General features: G+C 34.8%; 1 protein-coding gene across 4 annotated transcripts in view; it reads right to left on the bottom strand.

Annotated features, from left to right (window-relative positions):
• MED23 (mediator complex subunit 23) overlaps positions 1–20,656 on the bottom strand; it is a 57,024-nt gene that overhangs the window by 8,606 nt on the left and 27,762 nt on the right. For all 4 annotated transcript variants that reach the window (XM_020987064.2, XM_020987065.2, XM_020987066.1 and 1 more), the window contains 12 exons: positions 19,779–19,921; positions 13,982–14,156; positions 13,154–13,317; positions 11,658–11,782; positions 9,842–10,047; positions 9,568–9,748; positions 7,313–7,483; positions 6,640–6,856; positions 5,717–5,953; positions 4,667–4,832; positions 4,183–4,255; positions 2,257–2,471 (listed from right to left, as the gene is read on the bottom strand). In XM_020987064.2, coding sequence (XP_020842723.1) covers positions 2,257–2,471; positions 4,183–4,255; positions 4,667–4,832; positions 5,717–5,953; positions 6,640–6,856; positions 7,313–7,483; positions 9,568–9,748; positions 9,842–10,047; positions 11,658–11,782; positions 13,154–13,317; positions 13,982–14,156; positions 19,779–19,921 — 2,073 coding nt within the window. The remainder of the gene's footprint in view (positions 1–2,256; positions 2,472–4,182; positions 4,256–4,666; positions 4,833–5,716; positions 5,954–6,639; positions 6,857–7,312; positions 7,484–9,567; positions 9,749–9,841; positions 10,048–11,657; positions 11,783–13,153; positions 13,318–13,981; positions 14,157–19,778; positions 19,922–20,656) is intronic.

Raw genomic sequence — 20,656 nt, 5'->3', positions numbered from 1 at the left:
GATAGGTGTGATGTGGTACCTCAGAGTTGTTTTGATGAGCATTTCTCTAATCAATAGTGATTTAGAGCATTTTATCATATGACTATAGATGGCTTTAATTTCTTCATCTGCAAACTGCCTGTTCATATCCTTTGACCATTTATCAATTTAGGAATGACTTGTTTTCTTATAAATTTGACTTAATTCTCTATATATTTTAGAAATGAGGCCCTATCAGATTGACTGGTTGTAAAAATTCTTTCCCAATTTTCTACTTTCCTTCTAATCTTGGTTGCAGTGGCTTTGTTTGTGCAAAAACTTTTCAATTTAATGTAATCAAAATTATCCATTTTGCATTTCATAATGTTCTCTATCTCTTGTTTGGTCATGAATTCTTCTGTTCTCCATAAATCTGACAGGTGAACTATCCCCTGTTCTCCCAGTTTGCTTATAGTATGAGCCTTTATATCTAAATCATGAACCCATTTTGGTATATAGTGTGAGATTTTAGTCTATGACTAGTTTCTGCCATATTCTTTTCCAGTTTTCCCAGCAGTTTTTGTCAAATAGTGAGTTCTTATCCCAGAAGTTGGGACCTTTGGGGTTATCAAACAGTAGATTACTATAGTCATTGACTACTGTTTCTTGCATACCTAACCTATTCCACTGATCTACCACTATTTCTTAGCCAATACCAAGTAGTTTTGATGATTGCTGCTTTATAATACAATTTAAGATCTGGAACAGCTAGGACACCTTCCCCCTGCATTTCTCTTCTGGGAAAATTAGAACACTAACGCATTGTTAGTAGAGTCGTGAAATGATCCAACCACTTTGGAGAGCAATTTGGAACTATGCCCAAAGAGCTATAAAAATGTGCATACCCTTTGACTCAGCAATAGCACTTTCTAGGGCTATATCCCAAAGAGATCACACAAATGGGAAAAGGATCCATATGTGCAAAAATATTTATAGCAGCTCTTTTTGTGGTGGCAAAGAATTGGTAATTGAGGGACTGCCCATTAATTGGGGAATAGTTGAACCAAGTTTCGGTATATGAATGTAATGGAATACTATTGTGCTATAAGAAATGATGAGCAGGCTGACTTTGAAAAAACCTGGAAAGACTTGTATGAACTGATGCTGAGTGAAGTGAGCAGAACCAGGAGAACGTTGTACACAGTAACAGCCATGTTGTGCAACCACTAACGCTGATAGACTTAGCCCAAGGGCTAAGACATTTCTAAAGTCTCATGATGGAAAATGCTATCCACTTCCAAAGAAAGAACTATGGAGTTTGAATGCAGATCAAAGCATACTATTTGCTATTTTAGTCTTCTGTTTTGTTTCCTCTTTCTTGTGGTTCCTCCTATTGGTACTAATTCTTCCTTACAACATGACTAATGTGAAAACATGTTTAATAGGAATGTATATGTATAGTCTATAACAGACTGTGTGCCATCTTGGGGAGGGGGTAGGGGAAGCAGAAAAATTTAAAACTCAAATGTTTATGAAAGTGACTGTTGATAAATTAAAATAAATTAAGAAAAAAAAAAAGAATTGACATTAAGGATGCAAAACAGGCTGACGAGAATGGTGGTCCCCTCAACAAAAATAGAAGTCTCAAAGAGGGGTAAATTTTGGGGAAGAAAACCAGACTTCAAATTCAAGAGAGATCTGAATTAGAATTTCAGCTAGCTACATATGACTTGATGAGTCACTTCAACTCTTTGAAGTCTCAGTGTTCTCACCTAAAAATGGCATTAATACCAGCCTTGCCAACTTCAAAGGCAGGCTACAAGTAAAGCATTTGACACACTTTGAAGTGCCATAAAAATATCAATTATTATTTTTAGTTAATGGAGGAATAAGGGCAACTCGAGAGATTAGGCGCTTAAATCAATTTCTGATATTTCAGCACATCTAGTACCCCATATAACAAAAACAGGTTGAAAGAGGACCCAAGGGACGGGAAAACACTGAAATATCACTAAAAGAATTATATTCAGTTATACCAATCTATCTATCTATACCTATATTTATATCAGGAAAGTTAGATAAAATTTTGACACTTTTCCATGTCAATTTAAAAATATAAATATATTTTAAATAATATAATTTTAAAAATATAAATACATTTTCACATGTAAAACTTTTTGGCTAATCTGAAAATCCAATTCATCAATCATCAGAACACCATGTTCCCAGTTAATCAGGTTTTTGCTATACCCTTAAACAAGACTTTTACTTAATTACTAAAGTAGCTAGTCCACTTACTTGGGAATGAGAGAAAGTTGTCCAATGCTAGAATGATGCCACACGGCATGTGCCAAAGCCAACGTGTAGCTGCAGCTCATCTCAGAATAAGACTGGTGACAAGCAGTAAAGTCAAAAAGTTGAAATGGATATCCAACCCATTCAGTCTCAGAGATGAAGCTTGGGCTGTTAATAACATTCACAATTCGAACATGAAGGACAATCCAATATGGCTCCTTAAAAAGAAATACCATCAGAAAACACAAAAACATTCATGAACAAATAATTTAATATTTCATGCATTTGACACTTTAATCCAAATATCTTAAAAGACATAATCCTTCTAAAATCCCTCTAGCTTTCCAATCAGTATAAATGTCCTTTAAAAAAAATTCATGAGTTGGAATTCCTATGGACACACAAGTCTTAACATGATTTTTGAAGGACTGTCCTAATGGTTGCTGACATAATATCACATCTTTCTATCATCAAAATTCCATTCATGGTATTACATGATGATGAATTATGAAATACCATGATTTCTGAAGAATCAAAATTGTAGGTGACCCAAAAGATAAGAGAGATGCAATGTGGATCTGAATAGCAGATCCCCAACAATGACTTTTGCTGAAAAAGCAGTATGAAAGATAACATACAAGAAATATATAATTGGAAAAGGAGATGGGATAGTCATGTAGTGAGAATAAGAAAAAGGAAGACTAGCCAGAGTGCTATACTGGTTCTGCAAAGACAAAAAGAAGCAGAGAGGCACCCAGCATTTGGTTGGATAGAAGTAATTAGTTGTAAGAGCGTTTTTGTTTTCTGTTTTTAGAGGTAGTAGAGCATAGCAGGAAAAATTCTGCTGTTGGAATTAGGAAAGATTTGTCCCTATTTCTAATCCATGTCTCCTATACTTACTAGTTGTATGACCGTGGGTAGTCATTTACCTCCCTAAGCCTCAATCCTCTCATCTGTAACATGGAAATAATGACAGTACTTTAACTTTTATTGGTTAATTTTAAGCATCAAATGACATAATGTTAAGTGATATATGCATGTATGTCCCTCCCAGGTGAGCTATTTGAGGACAAGGACTATTTCATTTTTCTTTTTCTTTTTTTTTTTAAAGGTTATACATGTGCAATTGAGTAAAGCATTTCCATATTAGTCATTTCATACAAGAAAAACGAAAGAAAGTGAAAAAGAGCACACCAGTCTGTACTCAACCATTATCAGTTCTTTTTCTGGAAAAGGATAGTATGCTTCATATTAGTCCTTTGGGATTGTCTGGAATCATTGTATTGCTGAGAACAGCTAAGTCACAGTTCGTCATCACACTATATTACTATTTGTACAAATAGGTCCTTTTCCCTTTTTTTGGATGTCACAGTTTTACAGCCATTTGGGCATAGTTCCAAATTGCTGTCCAGATCAGTTCACAACTCCACCAACAGTGCATTAGTGTCCCAGTTTTGCCACATCCCCTCTAACATCCAACATTTTCCTTTTTTGTCACTCTGACAGGTGTGATTTTAACTGGCATTTCTCTGATCAATAGTGAGTTAGAGCATTTTTTTTCCATAAAACTATAGCTAGCTTTGATTTCTTTGTCTGAAAACTGTCTGTTCATATCCTCTGACCATTTATCAATTGGGGAATGACTTGCATTTTTATAAATGTCACTCAGTTCTCTATATATTTGACAAATGAGGCCTTTATCAGAATCAAAATTATCTATTTTATATTTTGTAATGCTCTTTGTAGCTTTTTTGGCCCTAAATTCTTCCCTTATCCATAAATCTGACAGATAAACTATCCCATGCTTTATTAATTTGCTAAAGGTTGGATAACCACTTGTCAGGTATTTTGTACAGAGGTTCTTATTCAAGTCCTTTTAACTTTTTGATCCATCTCACTGTTAAGTACAAATTAAAAACGTTAACTCACTGGTAAGGCAGTGATGATCAATCCTATTGCATTCATCCATGCAGTAATGTTCTCTCTTCGTACTAAAGGCTGACTGCAAGCCAAAAAAAAAAAAAAAAGACAAAGGTAAATTTTCACCTATGGAACATTTCAGGATAGGAGAATGGCGTGGTCTAACTATCTATCTAATTATAGCCTGAAAACTAATCTATGTCAATCAAAATGAGATTATTTTATTAGATTAAAAATTCCTATTAAAATGAGAATAAAATTTTATTAGATTAAAATTCTTTGGTAGAATCACCTGCATGGAAAAATGATTGTGACAGTTACTTGAACATTTCCCCCTGCCATTAGCATCCATCTTATGACCATCATTATAAAGGAAGACTACAGAAATACTGACTTTGGTAAACAGTACTGGTAAATCGGGCATGCAGACTTAACACAAACATTTTATTTAGAAACACCTTGCGCTTATTGAACTATACGACAATTTACTTACCTCTTCAGGACAACATTTAGAAGGGCGTTTCCAACATCCTCTCCAGGAACAGCCAAAGCCATTAGCTCCACACAGGTAACATGAAGAGCATGGGCAGCTGGATTGGGAAACTCATTGAATCTCCAATCACAGTTTGGAAATGGACCAGGAGATTTGCCAGCCATAGGTGTGATCAATCAAGGAAATAATATTGGAACTCAGTTTAGTAAGACTCAGAAAATGTATTTAATACATATAGACAATATACAACCAAGTCGTTTCAAAAAATAAGTCTGTTCAGCAGTGTGGCACAAGGCTAAGAGAACTGCATTTGGACCTACGGTACATAGGTGTGAATCCTGCCTCTGTCACTTACAACATATGATTTTACATAAGTCACTTAACCTCTCTGGGTCTATAATTAAATTAGATGTGGATGGAAAAAAATACAAAACAAAACCACATGTTAACTTCTCCAAATCAACTTTAAGGAGTTCTGTCACAATACTAGAGTCTTACTATAATGGGAGAGGTATTAATTCCTTACAAAGAAGTCTTAGATCAATGAGACCCATACACATACACACATGAGGCTCCCAAACAGTGGGAGATTAATCTAAGCACAGAATTTTTTCTTACCTATTTATCGACTACACTTTTCCTAATGCTGCCAGATGAAAACTCAAAAATCTATATAACACAATAGCTTATTTATTCTATTCCCTGGTACTAAAGAATAAAACAAATACAATATAGAATGAGCTTATTTGGAAATAAAAATAGATGCTTGACAGAAACCTAAAAATTTCTATAAAACTACTTTCAAATGCATAGTTTTCTGGCATGAATTTAATGTTATTTTTCAGAGGATATTACCATATCAGGTTTTCAAAAGGAATTCAAAACCTGAAAAATAGGCAGATCACTCCAGAAATCCATGCCTTGAAAGTTAAGTAAAAATATCTCCTTGAAAAAGGGGGAAAGGCTTTTTTACAACTGAAAACACTACTACTCCTATTGAAAAATACACACAGACATACACATACACACACACACTATGAAAAAGGATATTATCTACTAGTCTGCCAATAAGCCTGCAATAATAAGAGTCATCTGGGATCCAAGGGTTTTCTTCTCGTGTATTCATGGCAAATTTGAGATATGTATCACTTAGACACCAGCCCTGTGGCCGATTATCTTTTAGTGAGCCAATGATAGCATGGACAAGCTTCCGTTTGAGGGGTGTGCGGTCTCTCAGGTGCCTCTCATAGTAATGCAGAGTGTTATACAAGTAAGTTACTGGACGGTCTGCCAAGAAAGAAAAATGTAATCACAGCAGCACTTCCATTTAATGATTAATGACTGAGAAAAAGCTAATTGTTCTGCTTAAGGCAGCTCTTTGAAAGAAGAGCTCAGAAGTAGATGAAGCAATTTCCAGAAAAAAAAAAAAGAAGCACAGCAATGGATGGTTTCTAATCATAAGGCAAAGCAATTATGTCCCAATGAAGAAGTGGGGAACAAGAGTGTGATATCTATTCCATAAGGATGCTAACATCCATTATCTTTTCAAATAATTTGTTTCACTTCTCATTAGAACTGGAAACCAACTCCTCTTCTAAAACTGTGGTATATGAAATATCTGCCCATCACCATGACAAGAAACCATTTTGCTAAATTAAAGTTACTCTTTCTATTTGGCTATGCCCGGCCTACAGTGTTTATGGACGCAGAAAGGGAGAAAGACTGGACTTGTGATTCCACTGATAGAGAAAGCTTCCAGATAAGGAAACTCCCTCTACTTATGCAAGTTGGCATCTTCGCTGCAGCTTGCTCTGAGAGGTTAAGAGATTTGCCCAGAGTAACACAATCAGTCTGTGTCAGAAGTGAGACTTGAACCCAAATGTTCCTGGCTCCAACCATCTCTTTATCAACTATAAAACACTTTCTCTTGCTATGGAACTAATAAAATATATTTACAAATAAAAAGAGCTCACCATGAAACTTGTATAAGCCTCCCAAGTGATCCAGAAGAGTCTCCAGTGATTTGGATACCGGCAGCAATTCCAAAAATCTGTGGATAACTATATCAAATACTGGCAGGAATCGGAGGCACACATTTCCAAAGTAGATTGGAAGATAGGGGAGTTGTATCTGCACAGGAGGATTGACCTGTTCTGCTAGGCCCTCAAAATATAGCTTCTCTGGATATTTCTGTGGGAGTTGAATAAATGCTGAGGTTTTCTCTTTTAAGAAAGGACTGAATAAACTCAAAATATATTACAGTATTTAGGAATCTAATTTGCGTAAGAAAACATTTTTAGTTTTATTCAAGGGTACCCAATTACTTTTAGTTTAGTTTTAAAGAGTTCTGTAATCTTATTTCTAAAATATATATGTATGTATATGTATATATGTATATATTTATTATATACATATATACATATATGTATGTATATGTATATATGTATATAATAAATATATTTGAAATGCTAGCTCAATTTCTTAAAAGTCTATAAAACAGATTAACTCTCAAAAATTCTTCAAGGTATCATAAACTATTACATGGAGGGAAATGATCAGACCATACAGCAAAGAACTCCATTACTGTTTACAAAATGATGAATTTGAGGCTTTCATTTAAAATGAATAACACTGATTAAAATGTACCTTGTGATAATTCATATGCTTGGTATGCCAGTCATTCTGCAGCCAGTGCTCTGGAGAGTTCTCTTTCACAAAATCATTTACTCGATTTCTAAAATCATTTGGCTTCAGCAACAGCAATTGAATTATGAAATAACAGACCTGAGCTTCATTTCCTTCATGACTACGCATGGCCTTTGGTGAATCAAAGACAGAAAAAACACTAATAAAAGGAAGATCTCCAAATATCATGGTTCATGAAAGTCATTTTAAAACTCAAATTATAGAGAAAGACATTTTAAATACGCAGGCTAATGGTGGGAGAAAACTTTCCTAGAATATTCAATTACTTAAAGTGAAGCTGTACAATAAAAAACCCCTCACTTTATTTTTTATTACTTTCAAATATTTACATACAAAAGGATATAGTATATGTGTATATATCTATACCTTTCTATAGGTATATAGTAACTAGAACTATTCCCAAATATAAGTTGGAGTACTAGGCTGCTACCTCGATGAATATGACCCATCAAAATCAGTAGAATTCATTTTCACGCAATGTACTAACAGGCATTCAGTTTCTTTTAAATTCAACTCTGTTGATCTTATTTGCAACACTAATTGTAGCAAACTCTTTCTATTTAAATAATGCTAAAGCAAAAAGTCAAAAGATCACAAAGTCTTAGTTAAACAAACAGTTGCACTTTCTAATCTTTCTAACTCCCACCTTCAGGTGAACTAAATGTCTACTTCCTGAGACTAAATTCACCTCACACTGGTTCAACCTGCATAGCACTAAAAAAGACTGGTGTTCTTAAGTTATGAATTTGATTATGTCACTGTTATGCAAGAAAGCTTTCAAAGGCTTCCTATTACCTTTCAAATACAGCCTGAAATTCAAGGATCCCCAAACTGGTAGTACCAAGGTACATGTGCCCCCCCATCCCTTATGTAAACCATAAGCTCTCAGTCAAACAAGAAGACTCAATTCCCTGAACAGTCTATGCTTTCCCACCTCTGTGCCTTTTCTCATGATGTTCCTTGACTGGAATGAATCTCACTTCCTTTTATATTTGTTAAGAGCTAGCTTAGATATCATTTCCTTCATGAAAATGTCTCTGATCACACCTGTATGAAGTACTCTTTCCCAATGCATTCTTGTAATAATTTGTGCCCTTTTCATAATATTGTTTAGATACTGATTATATAACATCACATCACATCTCATCTCATCTTCCCTACTAAGATGGTAAATTACCTGAGGGTAGGGACTTTTTCACTTTGTATCCTGCCTAGTGCTTACCACAGTTCCTTATTGTAGGTGGTCAATAAATGTTTGTTGAATGAATGTATGAAAGAATACTGCCAAATCTCTCTATTTCTTTTTAAAATCAACCAAGATGTATGAAGCAGCTACCACATGTGAGGAAGGATGCTAGAGAGGCTCCCGTGAAACAAATGCAAAAAGGGAATACAGTCCCTACAACAAGGCAACATCCAGCAGGCAGGAAGTAAACTCAGGCTCTACCACCCTAGCCAAATACTGCTTCTCTGCCTTTCAGGGAATTATGAGAGGTGGGGTAATTTGACTGAGGTTAATTCTGAGATGTGAGTGACTAGAAACCACAGCAAAAGTGGATACAATAGTAATAAGTAGTAATTCCTTACTACTACTACTACTACTACTACTACTATTACTACTACTACTACTACTACTACTACTACTACTACTACTACTACTACTACTACTATTACTACTACTACTACTACTACTACTACTACTACTACTACTACTACTACTACTACTACTACTACTACCACCACCACAACCACCACCACCACCACTTCTTGTCCCACCAGCAGCAACCCATAAAGAGTGGTAAGAAAATAAAATTACCATTGTTTAAGTTAATTAATTAATGTGAAATTTCTAATTATTTAGAGTAGTAAAGCTAAAGAGTTGTCATCTGGATGCAAACAAGTACTTAATTACGGGATATATAATAATAGCTAGCATGTATATAGAACTTTCTAATCTATTTGACATTATCTCACTTGATCCTCATAACAACTCTGTGAGAAAGATGCTATTGTCTTATGAATGAAGAAACTGAAGATCAGAAAAGTAAATTGCCTGGGCTCACACAGTTAGATTTGGAGGCAGGACTTGAAGTCTGAGCTTTCTGAATTCTAAGACCAGTGCTCAAACTATCAGAATCTATACTAATTAAGGGTGTAATCCCGGGCAACAAGAGATCTTAGAAATTTATACTTACAAGACAAAGAATCAATCGGTCCAGTGTAACAATGTTGTATTTCCATACCATATCATTGAGGATCTCAATGCATTTGTTGAGTTGCTGACCTCCAGCTGATGTGGAGAACTCATATACCAGGAAGTCTGCAAATGTTCTAACATGAGCTACCAAGGCTCTGGCCCCAATTCTCTCCAGTACTCTACAAAGCAGAGAGAAACAAATAATTTTATTACTACCCAACTGTGCATGAAATGGAATACAGTTATTATAGTAGATATTCCTACTGGTTCACCTATAGCCAATTTGATTAATGTGATCTGTTTCCAAGAGCATCTTCCAAAGGAGGCAAAGGAAAAGGGGAGGAGAGCCTTGAATAGAGAAATGAGTAATGATATCATTTTCATTGCTCATAGATTTCCACTTTCTATATTCCTCCTCCACATTCTTTTTCAGGTTAAAACGACTTTCTTGAGGTACATTATTTTGCTTGAAGAATGCCTGAAGAAAGAGACAATATATAATATTGTTTCATGTAGTAGAAAAAGCAATGGCTCACTAGATCAAGGATTATTGTGAGAGCTGTGAAGTTTTAAAAAAAATATTTTGATAACTGCATTTCAACATCATTGGTTTCTTGGGTAATCTTTTGCATTTAATTTATACATTTAAAAATAATATTCTGAGAAGGGATCCATAGGCTTCACCAGTACATAGCACAAAAAATGTTAAGAACCCCTGATCTACATGAAGATCATTTCTAACTCACTGGTCTTCTCTCAGTCATGTGACTGAGAAGTTGTTTAACCCTAGCATCTTTAAGATGACCTCTATAAAGTCTCTTCCATTTCTAAAAAAATAAAAAATAAAAAATGTAATGCTCCTATAATGAAATGAGGGAAAAATTCTTTTTTCTCTAAAAGTCAGTTTCTTCTGTTTTAAACTGACCTCTATTTTCCCCGTGATTTTATACATACATACACACACACACGTGTATACACATATACACACACACACATATAAAAACATATACATATATATGGCTGAAAAGGCATTTAAAAGATTAATTCTCCCATTCTAGAGTCTAGGTTTACTTAAATTTTAAGGCTTTTTAAATGATACCTTCTGTCTCTTCTTTCCCAACAACACTATATATATTCTTTGATATAAACAATAATTCTTTGAGAATATTCTCTGAAATCTGAACACACTGTCTCTAGCCTTATTCCAGAGGAACATCAAAAGGAGCCGCTTACAGTGGCTCTTACAATACCTCTTTATGAACCAGATAGTTAATTAAGCTTTCCTTAAGCTTTCTTTCCCTAGCAATGGGTATGAACACTCTAATTCGAATTATTTAAGTCAAAGTTCTGGACCTGTTCAACTACCATTTCTCATTTGGTTCCTTAAGTCTTTCCTCACAGAGTCCATTTTTGTTTTTCTTATTTGAACATCTTAATCTGTTGATCATGATTTAAGAAGTTGAACAAGACCAAATTTCTCTCTATTTCAGTGAAAATCACACAGGGCTTATTTGACAAATAGTATGTTAATGTTTACAAAATGACCTACAGAATTCTATAACTACTTATTAGCTATTATTTCAGAAACATATACAGTTATGGATAGTGGAGAAATGCTGGTCTTGATATCAAGAAGACCAAGATTCAAATACAGCTTTCTACATATACTGGTTATGTGACTCTGGCTGGGCATGTCATAACCTCTTAGGCCCCAGCAATACTCAGAAGGTGCCACTCTGCACTGGTAGAGAGAGTTTCCTCATCTGGAGTTCCCAATATGAAAAAAAGCACATGTCTAGGCCAAAAAAAAAAAAATCAAGCCACCTAACAATATGACTTAGTTATCTTTAACAAGTCTTTGGAGCAAAAAACTGGATTTAAAAATTCAATTTAAGCATTTACTAAGCACCTATTGTACGTAAGACACAATGCTAAAGACAAAAATGATAAAATAGTCTCTGCCCTCAAGGAGCCTGCAAATTGAGCTACTTTCTTGTTCGACAATAACAAAAAAATTCTCCATATAAGGCATTACAAAATGGCAAAATAACATCTTTTTCGTACAGTGGTGCTTCATTACAGAATTACCTGCAGAGGAGCTGGAAAGCAGCTAAGAGTATGAGAAGCCCAATTGTGAGGTGTAAAGCTCATGATAGTCTGAAGTATATCCTTGCACCAAGTTCCCTGAATTGAATCAGAGCCTGTAAAAAAATCTAAACAAGCAGATAGCTATAAAATACGATTCAACTAAAATTTGAGAAAAGTTTATTAAGTACTTCAGAACTACGCAAGATGCTAGGAGTAAAAAGATAAAATAGTCCTTCCCTGCCCATCAATGAGCTTATAGTCTACTGATGGGAGTAAGGGATAGAAAAGGGGAGGCCTAGAATAATAAGGATATAGATATATAGCTATAAGAAAAGGAGTATTCAACCCCCCAAGGATCAGGAAAGGTTTTGCATAAGAAGCAGCACCCTACTTGAATCTCAGAAGAAGCTAAGGATTTTAAGAGGCAGGGGTGAGAGTATATTTCAGACACAAGGAACAGTCTTTGAACAAAAAATACGCTGAATTCGAGAAATTACTAATTTTGCTGAAATGAAGAGGACATGAAGGAGACATAAAATAAGTTTGGAAAGGCAAGTGGCAGCCACATTATGAAGGGTTTTAAATGGTGAGCTGAGAGTTAGTATGTTATTCTAGAATTTATAGTCTACTGTTTACAGTTTATAGGTATTCAGCAGAAGAGAGACATGTTCAAATCCATGCCTTAGGAAGACAGTTTTAGTAGCTTTATAGGATAAAGAGGCAATCTTTCAGGTAACCAAAGGCAAAAAATTTAGGAGTAAGATAGAATGATTTTGTTCTTATATACTAATTTGATTTCTACAGCTACTCAGAGAAAATATTAATTCAAGTCTTAAATCAGGAGTGCCAATTTCAGCTACAAGTGATTCTTTCAAAAGTCTCACAAAGGTGTTTAAATTTTGGTTCATCTTAATTTCCCTTTTAATTGATAGCAAGTGATTTGATAACTGGTAGGTATGCCAGTGGACTGCAAACCATGTTTGTTCATTCCAAGTTCCTAATGGTCAAGGGCAAAAGCTCTGTCTCTATAGGATAAGGCATAAAAGTTTGTTAGCTAAAGCACATTTAGTGGGGCTGCTAGGTGGCGCAATGGATAGAGCAACAGCCCTGGAGTCAGGAGGATCTGAGCCTCAGACACATAAGACTCACTAGCTGTATGACTCTAGGCAAGTCACTTAGTCCCAAATGCCTCACCAAATAAAATAAAATAAAGTACATGAGCACAATTTTCAAATGAGAATAATTTAATCTGAACAAAATTCTTTAGACTACTATGTTCAATTTTCATGCATTATTTCTCTAAAACTTATTAACCAGTCTGAAAACTAAAAAGTAAATTGGTCAAAATTAGAATACCCTGCGAAAGTAACAGGTTAGTAGTTAAGATTTTCAAGCATTAATGATGATAATTTTTCAGAAGGTAAGCTTCAGTGATGTAGTATAATCAAAATAATCTTTAATATACTTTCTTTTTTTTTTGAAAAATTCATTGTTACCTGTCACATGAGTTGCTCTGGCTAAGGTCAAAATTAAGGCCCGGTTCAGTTCTTCAGACTCTGCTGAAAGCACAGTTTTGGGGTCACTAAGGAAACGAGTAAACTGTGGTTGTACTTCAGAGCTGCCAAGTGCTGTTATGAGTCTTAGAGCAGTGCTCTCAGCACTGAAAAGGTGAAAAGAAGAGTTATCCAGGTTATGACATTACAGAAAAAATCTACAATTCTACAGTTTTATAAGGTAGACAAAAAAAATTAAACTTGAATGTCCTTTAAAATTTTTCTTTGGAAGTACTGAACAAAAGGATAGTATCCTACAGTCAGCTTTTCTATCATTTCCCAAATGAAGAAGCTTATACCATGTTTCCTGACATTGCTGACTTTAGTCAAAGCTACTAAGTCTGCAGAACATGGAAGTATAAAGTTCTTTTCATTTGTATACATTGTTTCAAAAACTGCATACAGTTTTCTACATGTTTTTACTAAGGGTACAATAAAAACCACATTTGGCAACTTACCTGAAACAAAAAATATTTTTGTTTTTTCAGCCCTAAATGGTGGAGGTGGAAGACAAGGATTGTAAAGCTTTTCAGAGACAAAATATTTAACTGAAAGAAAAGCAACTTCTCTAGTACATTTTTGCCCCATTTGCTACTTTTTAATCAAAAGGCAAATACTCAAAGAGTAGAGAAGAAATTTATGCGAATGTGAAGAAACAGGGAAAGAAATTATATATATGCATGCAGTGATGCAGGCTAAGGACTTTACAAGAGCGCTAATGAACCATCTAGCACACTAGAATAAAGGACAATGGCATCTTCAAAGGCTCACCAGAGATGGAGCTGGTTTTGATTGGTTTGGGGTACAGCAGCAAGAGAGTGAAGATGGCTCAGCAGTTGAACTCGGTAATGAGGCTGGATGTGGTGCATACGGTAGCTGAACATCTCCAGGAGTGTATGTAAAATTCCCCAAGCATGAGACTTGAAAACAGTAGGCAAGAGTTGACCTTGTGAAAGGAGATAATAAAGATAAATAAAGGAAAGTAAGATTATACAAATATCCCCCAAAAGAAGTTTTATTTGTGACTTTACTTTCCCACATTACTATATAACTTTTTTGGTTATAATTTATTTGGTTATCAGCAAACCTTGCTAATCTCAGTTAGGAGAAAGATTAGTCTGAATTACAGAATGTTTTAAAAATAAAGCTACAGAATTTTCAGGTATATACAGTAACCTAAATTAGGTTATAAAACCATTGAGATTAGTAGACGTAAGTAAGAGAGGATTAATATTTCACATAGGTGGCACAGGTGATGTATATAGTTGGACTTAAGAGTCAAGACTTTCTACGTTTAAATCCTAACTCAGATACTCACTAGCTGCATGATTCTGGGCAAGTCAATTAACTGCTCTCAGCCTCAGTTTCCTCATTTGTAAAATGAAGACAAGACCATCTACCTTACAGGCTTATTGTAAGGATCAAATGAAACATTTAAAAATAAGGAATATGTAAAGTACTTTTGCAAACATTAAAACATATATAAATGATAGCTTTTATTACAGCAATTCAACTAAGGCAATGTGTCTTAGGATATAAAGATAAAAAAACAACAAAGCTGCTGCCTCATAGGAGCTTTGAAAAAATACATAGTAGCAAGTGATAGGGTCAAAGGAGGGATCAAGAGATCCAGGCAGAGGGGCAGCTAGGTGACACAGTGGACAGACACCAGCCCTGGAGTCAGGAGGACCTGAGTCCAAATGCCACCTCACACACGATACTTACTAGGTGTGTGACCCTAGGCAAGTTAAAAAAAAAGAGAGAGAGAAGGTGGGGGGGGGGAGAAGATCCAGGCAAAGTGCCCCAGGAAAATTTGAGGAGATAATAGTTACTTTGAGTTAGGACGATGAATAGGGAAGGCTTCATGGAGGAGGTGGCACCTAAAATGGACTGTGGAGGAAGAGAAGTATTGCTTCAATTATCACTAGCTAAAACAGAAAACTTCTTGATATTTGATTTATATTCTGAAAGGGATGAGCTGGAAAATTTTGTTTAGTAGGGGAAATAATCTTCCTTTAAACTCATATTTACACTCTTGTTTGGTGAGCTCTCTTCACATATTTTACAAAGATATATTTCAGCTTTGAGACCTCAAATCTAGTTTAATGAATCAATTTTGAATCTATTAGGTTTTGTTATATAAAAATCATTCACATTTTCATTGAGGTTTAAAGTTTATAGAACTTTTTTTTAACAACATTTAAGAAATCAAGAATCAATAAAACAAAACCAAAAGAATGAAAAAATAGAATTCAATGTGAACTATCTTACTGGAAAAAACTGACCTGGAAAATAGATCTAGGAGAGATAATTTTTAAAAAACTGGACTACCTGAAAGCTATGATCAAAAAAAAAGAGCTTAGATATCATCTTTCAAGAAATTATCAAGGAAAACTGCCCTGATATTCTAGAACCAGAGGGTAAAAGAGAAATTGAAAGAATCCACCAATCACCTCCCGAATGAGGTCCCAAAATAAAAATTCCCAGGAATATTATAACCAAATTCCAGAGATCCCAGGTCAAGGAGAAAATATTGCAAGCAGCCAGAAAGAAACAATTCAGATATTGTGGAAACACAATCAGGGCAACACAAGATTTAGCAGCTTCTACATTAAAGGACTGGAGGCCTTGGATTATGATATTCTGGAGGGCAAAGGAGCTAGGGTTACAACCGAGAATCACCTACCCAGCAAAACTGAGCATAATCCTTCAGGGGAAAAAATGGATCTTCAATGAGATAAAGGACTTTTAAGCATTCTTCATAAAAAGATTAGAGCTGAATATAGAAAATTTGACTTTCAAATATGAGGCTCAAGAGTAACATAAAAAGGTTAAATAGGAAAAGGTAATCATAAGGGACTTAATCAAGTTAAACTATTCCTACATGGGAGGATGATATTTGTAACTCATAAGACCTTTTTCTTTATTAGGGCAGTTAGGAGTGTGTGTGTGTGTGTGTGTGTGTGTGTGTGTGTGTGTGTGTGTGTGTACACGCGCGCGCGTGTATATGTATAGGTACAGGTATGAGTTGAATATGAAAGTATGATATCTAAAATTACAATTTAGGGGTAAGAAAAGAATGTACTGGGAAAAAGAGAAAGGGAGAAGTGGAATGGGGCAAATTATCTCACATAAAAAAGGCAAGAAAAAGTTTTTACAGTGGAGGTGAAGAAGGAGGAGGTGAAGGGGAGTGAGTGAACTTTCCTCTCAGAATTGGCTCAAAGAGGGAATAACATACACATTCAATTGGGTGTGGAAATCTATCTTACCCTAAAGGAAAGCAGGGGTGGAAGGGGACAAAAGGGGGGGGGTGGTGATAGAAGTAAGAGCAGATTGGGGGAGGGGACAGTCAGAAGCAAAACACTTTTGAAGAGGGACAGGATGAGAGCGAGAATAGAATAAACTGGAGTGGGGGAGGGGGAAGGGGAAGGGAAGGGCTATAAATAGGATGGAGGGAGAAATACTGTTAGCAATAGTAATAGCAAAATAGTAATAACAAAAAAACCAAAAAATTTTGAAGCAAGTTTCTCTGATAAAGGCCTCATTTCTCAAACACAGAGAGCCTGATTCAGATTTATAAAATTAAGAGCTATTCCCTAATAAATGAGTGATCAAAAGATATGACCAGTTTTCAGATGAAGTAATCAAAGCTATCTAAAGCTATATGAAGAGGTGCTTTAAATCACTATTGATTGGAGGAATGCAAATTGAAACAATTCTGAGGTACTACCTCATACTATTAGATTGGCTAATAGAACAGAAAAGGAAAATTACAAATGTTGGAGGGGATGTGGGAAAAATGAGACATTAATGCACTGTTGGTGGAGTTGTACACTGATTTAACCATTCTGTAGAGCAGTATGGAACTATGCCCAAAGGGCTATAAAACCATGTATATACCCTTTAACCTAGCAAAACCACTACTTGGTCTATATCCCAAAAGAGATAAAAAACAAAAAGGAAAAGGACCTATACATATACAAAAATATTTATAGCAGCTCTTTTCTGGGGGCAAAGAATTAGAAATTGAGGGAATGTCTATCAAGTGAGGAATGGTGGAACAAGTTGTGGTATGTGATTACGATGGAATACTATTGTACTATTAAGAAATGATGAGCAGGATGCTCTCAGAAAAACCTGGAAAGGCTTGCATGGGCTATGCAAAGTGAAATGTACTGCGTACAAAGTAACAGCAATATTCTAAGATGGTCAGCTGTGAATGACCTATCTATTCTCAGCAATACAATGATCCAAGACAATTCTGAATGACTTATGATGAAAAACGCTATCCATCTCCAGACAAAGAAGTGATAGTGTCTGAATACAGACTGAAACATACTTTTTTTTTTAAACTTTATTTTTCTTGAGTTTTTTTTTAATATGTTTTCTTTCACAACCTGACTACTATGGATGTTTTACATGACTACACACGTATAACCTATATCAAATTCCTTCCCTTCTCAATAAGGGAGGAAGAGGGAAAGGAGAAAATTTGGAACTCAAAGTTTTAAAAATGAATGTCAAAATTTGTTTTTACATGTAACTAGGGAAATAAAAATATAAAAATATAAATATAAAGATATAAAAATAAAATAAAAACAAAGTAACTGCAGACAACATAAAACACTTGAGAGTCTACCCGCAAATACAAACCCAGATGAAGACAATTACAAAATACTTTTCACACATATAAAAACAGAACTAGACAACTGGAGAAATATTAACTGCTCATGGGTGGGCCAAGCGAATATAATAAAAATGACAATTCTACTTGAATTTACTTATTCAGTGACAAACCAATAAAACTGCCAAAATTACTTTATAGAGCTAGAAAAAAATCAAAACAAAATTGACCTGGAAGAACAAGCAGTCAGGAATATTAAGGGAATTAATGAAAACAAATGTAAAGGAAGGTGGCCTAGCCATACCAGATCTTAAAACTGTATTATAAGTAGTAATCATCAAAACAATCTGGTACTGGCTAAGAAATAGATGGATCAGTAGAATAGGTACATAATACACAGTAGTAAATGATTTTAGTAATCTAGCGTTTGATAAACCCAAAGACCCAAGCTTTCGGGACAAGAACTCACTATTTGTCAAAAACTGCTGGGAAAAATGTAAAGCAGTTTGGCAAAAACCAGGTATAGATCAATATCTTATACCACATAGCAAGATAAGGTCAAAATGAGAACATGATGTAGACATAAAGGGTTATACTATAAGCAAATTAGAGGAGTATGGAATAGTTTACCCATCAGATCTAAGGATAAGGGAAGCAAAATAGGACCAAACAAGAGACAGAGAGCATTACAAGATATAAAATGGATAATTTTCATTATATTAAATTTAAAAAGTTTTGCACAAACAAAACTAATGCAACCAAGATGAAAATCAGAAAGCTGGGAAACAATTTTTATAGTAAATGTCCCTGATACCAGCCTGATTTCTTAAATACACAGAAAACTGAGTCAAATTTAAAAGAATACAAGTCATTCTCCATTTGATAAATGGTCAAAGGAGATGAACTAGCAGTTTTCAGACGACGAAACCAAAGCTATCTAAAATCACTGAAAAAATGCTCTAAATTGCTACTGACTAGAGAAATGAAAATTAAAAATAATTCCGAGGCATTACCTTACACCTATGAGATTGGCTAATATGACAGAAAAGGGAAAAGAAAGTGATAAATGTTGGAGGGGATATGAGATAATTGTGACATTAATACCTCTTGGTGGAATTGTGAACTGATCCAACCATTCTAGAGGGCAAATTGAAACTATGCCCAAAGGCCTATAAAACTGTGCACACTCTTTGATCCAGCAAAACCACTACTACGTCTGCATCCCATTGAGATAAAAAAAAAAAGGGAAAAGGACCTATTTGTACAAAAATATTTATACTAGCTCTTTTCTGTGGCAGCAAAGAAATTGAGGGGATGTCATAAATTGGAGAATAGCTGAACAAGTTGTGGTATATGATTGTAATGGAATACTACTGTGCTATAAGAAAAGATGAGAAGGATGATTTCTGAAAAGCCTGGAAAGAACTGATGCAAAGTGAAGTGAGCAGAACCAAGAGAACATTGTACACGCTAACAGCAATGATGTGTGATGATCAACTCTGAATGATTTAAGCTATTCTCAGCAATACAATCATCCAAGACAATTCTAAAGAATTCATAATGAAAAATGGTATCCATCTCTAGAGAAAGAACTGATCGATGTCTGAATGCAGATTTGAAGCAAAGTATGTTTCCACTTTCTTCTTTTTTTTTTTTTGGGTGGTGGTGGTCTGTGTTTTCTTTTACAACATGACATACGTGTATGTATAACACATATATATGTATATGTGTGTATGTGTATACATATATACATTTATGAAAAAATATTTTGCATGATTCTATATATATCACCCATATCAAATTGCTTATCACCTTAAGGAGCAGTTAGGGGAGGGAGAGAATTTGGAACCCAAAATTTAAAAAAAATTAATGTTAAAAATTGTTTTTACATGTAATTGGGAAAATAATAAAATATTTTTAAAAGGAAAGAAAATTTGCTCTTACTAATAAATCCTTTAATGCCCAAGGATTCTATTTCCATATAAACCAGTAAACGACTGTAGGTTTCCACTAGGGCTGGGGCCAATGCCACACTGGATTTTGCATGTGCCAGTTTTATCACCCTGGTAGCAATACTGTGAATTAAGCTGTGGTAAAGGGAAGAGAGGGAAAAATAAAGTTAAATTTTAGGTATGACTGACAATAATATCTCAATTTATAAATAAAAAATTTAAATAAAGTTTATAAAGCACTTTCTTCACAATAAATCTATGTTATTATCCCCATTTTACAGATGAAAAAAACTGAGGTCCAGAGAAGTTAAACAATTTGTACATAATCATTCAACTAATAAGTTGCAGAGGTAGGATTGAAACCACGTCTTTGCTTCCAACTCTGGCGCTCTTTCCACTGTTAGACCACTGTTATCCCACTGTCAAAAAAAAATCTGAATCAATTCCTTAAGCTATTATTTAGCAGCATTTGAGTGAACTAAATTGCTCATATCTGCAACCATGTAAGTATACTCTTGATACTAAATAGTTTTCAATCTAATAACAATTAACCCTTTATTAAGTGCTTACCACATGTCAAGAATTGTGCTTCAACAAACTCATGGAAACACTATATTTGGCTATTTTCTATTGTTAATCTCATGAAGACACTGCTTGTATACTCTGAGAATCCAATTCTATAACATTCATTAAATGCCTGCTCTAACTAAAGTATTATGCTGATTACTGATACAAAGAAGGAATGAAGTTCCTGTCTTTAAAGGGATTACAAATAAGAGGCAGAATAAAGGATTCAAGACATGTACACAAATAAATATAAGTTAGACTATAATAAATACTTAAGGGAGGTTAATGAGAGACGCATAAGGT

The sequence above is a fragment of the Phascolarctos cinereus genome, unplaced genomic scaffold, assembly GCF_003287225.1.
Source record: "Phascolarctos cinereus isolate Bilbo 61053 unplaced genomic scaffold, phaCin_HiC Scaffold_5;HRSCAF=322, whole genome shotgun sequence".
In the NCBI taxonomy this organism is placed as follows: Eukaryota; Metazoa; Chordata; class Mammalia; order Diprotodontia; family Phascolarctidae; genus Phascolarctos; species Phascolarctos cinereus.
The sequence above is the reverse complement of the archived record's forward strand: the minus strand, read 5'-3'. Positions and strand labels throughout refer to the sequence as shown.